The sequence below is a fragment of the Canis lupus genome, chromosome 11 (assembly GCF_003254725.2).
Source record: "Canis lupus dingo isolate Sandy chromosome 11, ASM325472v2, whole genome shotgun sequence".
Classification (NCBI taxonomy): Eukaryota; Metazoa; Chordata; class Mammalia; order Carnivora; family Canidae; genus Canis; species Canis lupus.
In genome coordinates this window covers 2,999,531-3,008,806 of record NC_064253.1, presented here as the reverse complement: position 1 = coordinate 3,008,806, position 9,276 = coordinate 2,999,531, and the positions used below count along the sequence as shown (strand labels likewise).

Genomic DNA, 9,276 nt, shown 5'->3' with positions numbered 1-9,276 from the left:
GGAGTGCAAGAGCAACCTGGCTGGGGGTGGGGGGGCAGGTGTCCCAAAAAGACAGGGTTCAGCCACTGTTGCTGATACAATCCAATCAATGGCAGAGAGACAAGTGGTGGTGAAACAGGACAGGAATTTATTGCAGTGAGGCTAATACTGGGAAGACAGTGGAGTAGTATCTCAAAGGTGGTCTACAAAGTACTGAAAATACTCTAGATTTATGTAAGGAAAATGTGGGACAAAGGTCGGTGGGTACAGGCAGGTGGGCAATAAAGGTCACGTTGATCCTTATCTTGGGGTCCATCACACAGGACCTTGCTGGCTCAGGGCTATTGGGGGTAGTTTTGTTCCCATGGGGGATGCCTTGCCTATAGGGTCTTTTGCCAGAGGCAAGAGATAAGATGGAAAAAAGGACTTAAGAAAGTTTGAGGTTGAAATGGAGGTGATTGAAGTGTTCTTTTACTACTTCACACCTATTGGGATGACTACCATAAAAAGACTACCTCATGAAAAGAAAAGGAAACAGCAAGTAGGCTGTATGGGGAGAAATTGCAGCCTGTGCGCACTGGGGAGGGAATGTAAAATGGTGCAGCCACTGTGGAAGAGTTTGGGGATTCCTCAAAAAATTAAGCAGAATTATCAGATGGTCCAGCAATTTCACTTCTTGGTATGTACCCCCAAAAGCTGAAAGTAGGAACTAGAAAAGATATCAGAGTTCATAGCAGCATGATTCACAATAGCCCAAAAGTAGAGACAATTCAGACGTCCATCAACAGATGAATGGAGAAACAAAATGTGGGATATATATACAGTGGTATATGATTCTGCCTTGAAAAGAATGGAGTTTTGATACATGCCATAGTGTGGATGAACCTGAAGACTCATGCTATGTGAAATAAGCCAGACACAAAAGGACAAATATTATATAATTCCCCTTATACGAGGTTCCTAGAGTAGTCAAATGCATAGAGACGAAGTAGAATTGTGGTTACTAGGGGCTGGGCTAAGGGGGCAAGGGAGTTCTTATTTTTAGAGCTTTTTAAAAATATATTTATTTTAAAGAGAGTGAGAGAATGGGGGGAGGAATAGAGGGAGAGGAACAAGCAGACTTGGGGCTCCTTCTCATGACCCTGAGGTCATGATCTGAGCTGAAATCAAGAGTTGGGTGTTCAACCACCACCCCAGTACCCCAGGATTATCTTTTAATGTGCACAGAGTTTCAGTTTGTAACATTTTGTAAACATTTCATTTTTAAATGTTTATATCATTAGATTGATTCCTTTCTTTCATGCTTTCAGATTTGGTGACATGCTTAAAATGGTCTTCCCTGAAGATCTTTACTTATATCGTATTCTAGGTCTTCTTTTGTTCTTTTGGTTTTTTTTTTTTTTTTAAGATTTTATTTTTCATGAGGGACAGAGAGAGAGAGAGAGAGAGAGAGAGAGAGGCAGAGACACAGGCAGAGGGAGAAGCAGGCTCCATGCTGGGAGCCCGATGTGGGATTCGATCTTGGGATTTCAGGATCACGCCCTGGGCTGAAGGCAGGCGCTAAACCGCTGAGCCACCCAGGGATCCCCTTGTTCTTTGGTTTTATTTCCTATTCTTCAGTTTTCAGTCCATCCAGGATTTTGTTATGAAATAAAGGTAAATGCTTTTTACTTAAATTTTGATAACCAATTTTGATAAGAATCTTTGTTAAATAATCTCTTCTTCCTTCTGCTAATTAGATTTGTCATCTTCATCGTATAGTAAATTTTCACATTATGGTTCCCTTTATATATGATTCTGCATGATAGGCACCTATCACCTGAGAGTGAACAGCTACAGACCACAGCCTCTCTCTCTGGGACATCCCTGAAGGATGGTGGCGAAAGTAAATCTTTGCAGTGAGCAGAGCCTCTATACTCATCATGAATATTTCCTTCTTATTTTGTTATGAGTATGTTTGTATATATACATATATATTAAGGAAATATCTGTGTTCTATTCCCTTACCCTTTTATCATGTAACATAGATGTACTGACTTTGTGTCAGTATTTAAGTATCAATTTTACATCATAGTATTTAAGCTGTGTGATATCAAAAGAAGAGTGAACCCCACTGGAAGAGTTTACCTCATTTTCTGGGGAAGGTATTAGTGTGTTTTGCTTTGTATGCCAGATAGTTGGATCCTGTAAGGATGTAACGGTTAAGCAAAAAGGAAGGGAATTTAAAGGTTTGGAACACTCTCGGCCTATCCATATTGAAACAAATGAGAAAGCCTGTTTGGGTGACAACACCCTAAGGATGTGGCCAAGCTTTGGTCAGATTACTGTGGAGATCAGTCATCTCAACAGAGGCCGAGATTATGGAAGATGGCCCTGAAAGCAATTCAGAAATCAAGGCTGCCACTCTCATCACAGGCCCCGAGTACAAGCGCCTGGATGGCACAGTGATTACACAAGTGGGACCACCTATGCAGTCCAGGGGGGTCCAGATGCTTTTCCCAGGGCCTCAGGGGTGAGTGCCCACAGAGAGGTGCAGGCAGGCTGTGCCCCCATGAAACTGTGGGAGCATGGCTGCCTCCACCTAGATTTTGATCATGGGGCCACATGGCAGGGCCCCAGGTAGAGAGCCACAGCATGGGCTGGGCCACCTCACAGGGCTGTGGTAATGGAGGGGCCGTTGTAAGAGATAAGAGTGGGTGCCCCACTAGAGCAATGTCTGGCAGAGCTGTGGGGGTGTGGTCACTTTGACCCCAGACCAGCAGAGCCACCAGCTGAGATTCCAGCCCAGGAGAGCTGCAGGGAAGGTGTCAACCCCAGTTAAAAAGAGTGCTGGCGGCACAGTGACCACTTGGCATAACTGCAGGCACAGGATGCTGTAACCTGAGAGTGCTGGGGAGGTGGGAGCGTGGCCCTACTGGGCCTGGAAGTGGTATGTGGGGCTGAAGGAGGTCATTCTCCACCTTAAGGTTTAACTCAGTCCAATCAGTTAGGTTTGGGCCCTACCTGGGACCAGTCACTCCTTCCCGGTTCTCCTTTTTGTGATGTAAATGTGTATCCTAAGCCTGTCCCACCACCATCTTTTGGAAGCACTGAACTTGTTTGGTTTGGCAGGTTCACAGCTGGAATTAATTAAGACTTTGGGCTGGGGAGAGAATGGATTTATTCTGCTTGTGAGGACCTGAATTCAGGGGGATGGGGGGGCTAGATGCCATTTACTGCATGTTTGTGTTCCCCTCGGATACATACATCAAAACCTACTCCACAGTGGGATGGTATTTGGATGTGGTGCCTTTAAGAGGATATTATGTGAAAGTGCTCATGAATGGGATCAGTGCCCTCATAAAACAGACCCCAGAGTGCTCTCTTGCCCCTTCTATCATGCGGGGACACAGCAAGAAGACTGCAGTCTGTGGACCAGAAGCAGCCTCTCACCAGACACCAACCAGATCTGTTGATGTCTTGGCCTTGGACTTTCCAGCCTTCAGACTGAGAAGTAAATGTTTGGGGGCACCTTGGTGACTCAGTTGGTTAAGCATCTGCCTTTGGCTCAGCTCATGATCCCAGGGTCTTGGGATCGAGCCGCGCATGGGGCTCCCTGCTCAATGGGAAGTCTGGTTCTGTCTCGCTCTCTTTTCCTCCCCTCTGCTAGTGTACTTTCTCGCTCTCACTCCCTCTCAAATAAATAAATAAATAAATAAATAAATAAATAAATAAATAAATAAGATCTTTTTTAAAAATTAAAAGAAAAGGTATGTTTACCATTTAAGGTACCTAGTCTATGGTATGCTGTTTGGTTCTTCTTCATTTTCTATTCTTTTTTTTTTTTTTTAAGATTTTATTTATTTGTTTGAGAGAGAGCAGAGAGAAAGCATGATCAGGGAAAGGGGCAGAAGGAGAAGCAGACTCCCTGCTGCGCAGGGAGTGTGATGTGGCGCTTGATGTCAGGACCCTGCAATTTTGCATACATCTGTCCAGACATTTTTTTCTGTGTATCATAATATGAGCACAGTGAGCATAGTGGCTCATGTTGTCCTGTAACTTGTTATTCTAAAACTGTATCCTTGCTATCTTGTGATATCAGTATAGATCAGTCATGATTTTTAAGGGCATATATTTAATAGTATTTAATAATTCCCACATTGATGAGCATTTAGACAATTTCTAATTTTTCTATTATAAACCATAGGTTGATGAACACTCATAAGCACCTTGATGGATTATTTCTTTAATGATAAATTACAAAAATACTAATTGCTGAGCCAGAGGTATACATATTTTTAAGACTTTTGATAAAATGAGCCAGGTTTCGCTTGAGAAAGTCTGTCCCAGTTTACACTACCATAAGCAGCATCGGAGTGCATGATTGATCCTTCAAAGATATTACATATTTTCCTTTTAAAAATCATCATGTCAGAAAAAACAGGTACATTAGCATTATTTTATTTTTCTATTTATTTGATTTGTAGTGATGATGACCATGATTTTCATATTACTATTGCTGTCCTCTGCCATTTTTTGTGTGTGTGTGTGTGTGTAGGTGTAGGATAACCTGTTATGTAACTTTCACATGTTCTATTTTGTCATTCATCTTTTCACTTCTGTGGTAGGCTTTTATTCTATTCTATTATTTTGTCTATAAAGAGGTCTCATGCAGTCAGGTCACTCCATAATTTGTATGTTGAGCCTAAAAACATGGCTCTCTACAAAGTCCTTTTAAAACCTATCTGTTGGGACACCTCAGTGGCTCAGTGGTTGAGCATCTGCCTTAGGCTCAGGTCCTGATGCTGCGGTCCTGGAATTGAATCCTGTACTGAGCTTCGTGCGGGGAGCCTGCTTCTCCCTCTGCCTATGTCTCTGCCTCTGTCTCTATGTGTCTCTCATGAATAAATAAGTTAAAAAATCTTAAACCCCCAAAACAAAAAAAGCCCTATCTGTTGTGGGGACCCTGGGTGGCTCAGTAAGTTAAGTGTGGGAACTTTATTTTGGCTCAGGTCATGATCTCCAGGTTTGTGGGGTGGGGCCGAATAGGGCTTCCTGCTCAGTGCCTAGTCTGCCCTCTCCCTCAGCCTATTTGCATTCTCTGTCAACCTCTCAAATCAATCAGTCTTAAAAAGAAACCCTATCGGGATCCCTGGGTGGCACAGCGGCTTGGCGCCTGCCTTTGGCCCAGGGCGCGATCCTGGAGACCCAGGATCGAATCCCACGTCGGGCTCCCAGTGCATGGAGCCTGCTTCTCCCTCTGCCTATGTCTCTGCCTCTCTCTCTCTCTCTCTCTGTGTGTGTGACTATCATAAATAAATTAAAAAAAAAAAAAGAAACCCTATCTGTTGATGCTGAATTCTAAAGCTTTAATGTCTTATTTATTTAAAATATTTTGTGCTTTATTTCAACATGCACATATATTATAATACAGTGCAAAGTTTGAACAATATGAACTTTTCCTTGTTTACTTTAAAAATAAAACTGCTGGTTATTTTCCCAGCAAAAATGGGTTTAACAGAGTAGAGAATTGCAATCTAGGACAAGCAAAATACTGCAAAAGGATAGGCAAATCCAAGGCAGAACCTCTCTTTTACAGAGGAAAGGGGTGGGGGGCTGTTGTAAAAAAAAGTCCATTGGGTTAAACTGGAAGTATAGTGGCTTCTCATTGGTTGAGCTGTGACAGTCTGTGTCACATTGAGCTGTGACATTGACTGGGCTGTTGCTGGGGGAGGAGGAAAACCTTTCTTCCTCCCAGTGGTAGTAAAGTAGCAGCTAAAGTGGCAAGGGCTGCAATTGACCGTGTAGGGTGTGAGAGCCCTCCTGCTGGCCTCCTGACTCCATTTTTTTTTTTTTAAACAAGCCCCATGTCCAGCGCAGCCCAACCTGGGGCTTCAACTCAGAAACCTGAGATCAAGACCTGAGCTGAGATCAACAGTCAGCCACTTCACCAACTGAGCCACCCAGATGCACCTCCCCACTCCATTTTATTTATTTATTTATTTATTTTTCCCCACTCCATTTTAAATAAGGTTTCCTTTTATAGATTTTTACACTTCCAATATTAATTTTCCACAATGCAAGAAACATTCAAGATGAAATATAACCCGTTTCCCTGGGAAAAAGTGAAGTCTCACAATAACTGAATACCACGAACTTTCCTTTCACTTTTGCTCATAGTGTGCTCCCCACAGTGGAACCTCACTCTGATATGTAGGAGAGTCGTGGGATCCTCCTGCTACTGTCATAGCCTCAGTAGTGTGAGAGCATATCAGGTGTTTTTCCTGACACACAGCCTCTAGTCCAGAGGGGATCAGTGTATAAAACATAGGTTTATTTTCCTAAAATAACTATGTGGCTTCATATCTTAAAAATGTGGAAAAATTAAGTCTTGAGTATCATTGTACACCTACCCATTGTCTGCCCATAATTCATCCTGTTCCTTTCTAAGAGAAAGGCTATTTTACTGGAAGTGGTGGCGTATTTAAGCCTAACCAAAAAAATAGCAGTAGCAAAAAAAACAAAAAAACAAAAAACAAAACAAAACAAAACAAAGCAAAAAAACAAACAAAACCCAGCCTGCCTTGTAGTTAGGGAGAGAGATGAGCAGAAGCATCTGTGTGGGTGTGTGGGGCTTTGAGAGAGCCTTTGCAAGTGGCAAGTCTTTTCACTTTGCGGTCTTCATCCTGCCTACCTGGGACAGGAAGAGATAGATGGAGCCCCAGTAGCCACCTTAGAAGCATGGGGATGATGGCCCCACCCTAGAGATGGTGGAGGAGAGAGCTGGAAGGAGCCTCAGTTTCTCCGAAAGAATACATTAAAAATTTCTCTAATTTCAGGCTTTTTCTTAGAAAATCATCTGTCAGTGTGTGGAAGTAGGTGCTGTTGAGACAATGGCAGAGTCATTTTCCATTTCCAGACATCCTGGACCTCTCTAGATATCAACCAGGTGCTCACCACTGCTAAGAGGATTTGGAGCCCTTGCTGAAGAGTCTTCCTACAGCCTCCTTCATGTCCTGGTTCCTCAGGCTGTAGATGAAGGGATTTAGCATGGGCGTCACCACTGTATACATGACAGTTGCCACTGTGTCCTGGACTGAGAAGGACTTAGGTGGTCGTATGTATACCCCCAGGACAGTTCCATAGAACAAGGTGACCACAGATAGATGGGAGCTGCATGTGGAAAATGCCTTGCGCCTTCCCAGGGCAGAAGGGATCCGGAGGACGGCTGTAGCTATGCGGATGTAGGAAACTACAATGAGCGCACAGGGGGCCACAAATAGGACCACGGCACCCAGGAACATGTGTTGATTGACACGCGTGTCTGAGCAGGCAATCTTCATCAGCAGGTAGGCATCACAGTAGAAGTGCAAGATCTCCCGGGCTGAGGAGCAGAATGTCAGTCCGTTCATGAGGAGTGTGTGAACCAGGGAGATGAGGCCAGAGCATGTCCACATGAGTGTGGTTAGTCCCCTACAGAGCTGAGGAGTGATGATGGTGTGGTATAGCAGGGGTTTGCAGATGGCCACATAACGGTCCAGTGCCATGGCCGCTAGCAGAAAGGTGTCCAGGTTGGCAAAGGAGATGAGGAAGTACATCTGGGTCAGGCAGTGGGGGTAAGAGATAGTCCATGTTCCTGCTACGTGGTTGACCAGCAGCTTGGGGATCAGGTTGGTAGTGAAGCAGATGTCAACAAAGGAGAGATTGATAAGGAAGAAGTACATGGGGGTGTGCAGGCGGGGATGGGAGCCGATGACCAGGATGATGAGTGTGTTCCCAGCCACAGTGACCAGGTACATACACAGGAAGAGCCAGAAGAGGACTTGCCGCTGCTCGGGGTCACTGGTGATGCCAAGTAGGAGGAACTCGGTGACTCCTGTCACATTCTCCTTCCCCCTGGACATCCCACTGTGGCTTGGGGAAGGGACAGGCTTCAACAGAAGGAGGAGGACACAATCCCAGCAGAGCGTGGTCTTGCTGTATGTTAAAAATCAAATCTAAGGTCGTTGGTAACCAGAAAAATGAACAGTTTTCTACCCATAGAAATTGCTGCTTTTTGTCAAGTGTTTATTGCATGTCACCATGCTAAGGACTTTATGTGCATGATCTCTCTAAATCCTCACAAAAGAGACACTTTAGGGACGCCTGGGTGGCTCAGCAGTTGAGCACCTGCCTTCGGCCCAGGGCATGATCCCGAAGTCCCGGGATCAAGTCCCACATCGGGCTCCCTGCATGGAGCCTGCTTCTCCCTCTGTCTGTGTCTCTGCCTCTCTCTCTCTGTGTCTCTCATGAATAAATACATGAATAAAATCTTTTTAAAAAAGAGACTTTAATGATTCCTACTTTCCAGATGAAATGGCTGAGACTCAGAGTATGTAGTTTGCTCAAGACCACATGGGCAGTAAGAGGCAAAGGAGATTTTGAAGCCATGATCCAAAACCAGAGCCTGTGCTTCTCTTTACCATCCCACTACAGAGGACCCACCTCATGGCTCCTCTGACGCTGTGTGCTGAGGGCAGTGTCACTGAATCTTTGACCTCAATTCAGCAGCATATCCTCTTAAGAGAGGACCTTCTTCCCTGGGTCTTGCTTACTTATCTGACTGCATGTGCTTCCTGCCTCAGGGCAACCAGGGCAGGGCCTATGCACTGGCTGTTCTTGGCCTTTCATTCTCTCCACCTGGACCTCTACATGGCTGATTTTTCATCTTTCTATCTCTGGGAAGCTATGTCATTTGTTGACTAGTGTATAGTGTGTTTTCCCCATGAGGCTGTGCCCTCCTAAGAAAAAGGCTGTGCCCATGTCTGAAACAATACATAGCACATGGTCAGTGCTCAACAAAGTGGTCAGGTAGAAGAATGAACTTTCACGAAGGTACTGCATACCAAAATTGACCAGTAAAAAATACATGGACACCATACTGAATGAGAAATGTTTTGTTGTGATTATTGAATGCACTTAGCAAATAAAATTGTGGCTTACAGCAGAAATTGGAGTGAAAGTGAGCAGAGTGAAAAGCAGCCAGTGTCAAATCATAGGCAAGCCCAAGGCTTCATGTCAACAGGAATTTCCTCAACTGTATGAATGAGGAGGTATTATTGCGTATCTGGTCTGTGTGATTGACCAGAGGAGCAAACCAGCTCTGCAAGCCAAATGCAGCCTCCAGGTGTGTGTATTTAATTTAGAGCCTTAATGTCTGACAAGATATTTCCTATTTGCTGACTTTTTAAAAATCAAGGATTATGGGGCTCTTGGGTGGCTCAGTTAAATGCCTTCAGCTCAGGTCGTGATCTCAGGGGCGTGGGATCGAGCCCTGCA

The 9,276-nt window shown here is 44.4% G+C and overlaps 1 protein-coding gene across 1 annotated transcript; it reads right to left on the bottom strand.

Moving 5' to 3' along the window:
- Nucleotides 1–6,920: 6,920 nt before the first annotated feature.
- LOC112659572 (olfactory receptor 1D2-like) lies at nucleotides 6,921–7,862 on the bottom strand. Its single transcript, XM_025446558.2, has one exon. It carries the CDS (start codon nucleotides 7,860–7,862, stop codon nucleotides 6,921–6,923), a length of 942 nt encoding a protein of 313 aa, XP_025302343.1.
- Nucleotides 7,863–9,276: the final 1,414 nt, after the last annotated feature.

Excerpts from the sequence above, each read along its gene's own strand:
- LOC112659572 (XM_025446558.2), bottom strand. The coding sequence starts at position 7,862 with ATGTCCAGGGGGAAGGAGAATGTGACAGGAGTCACCGAGTTCCTCCTA.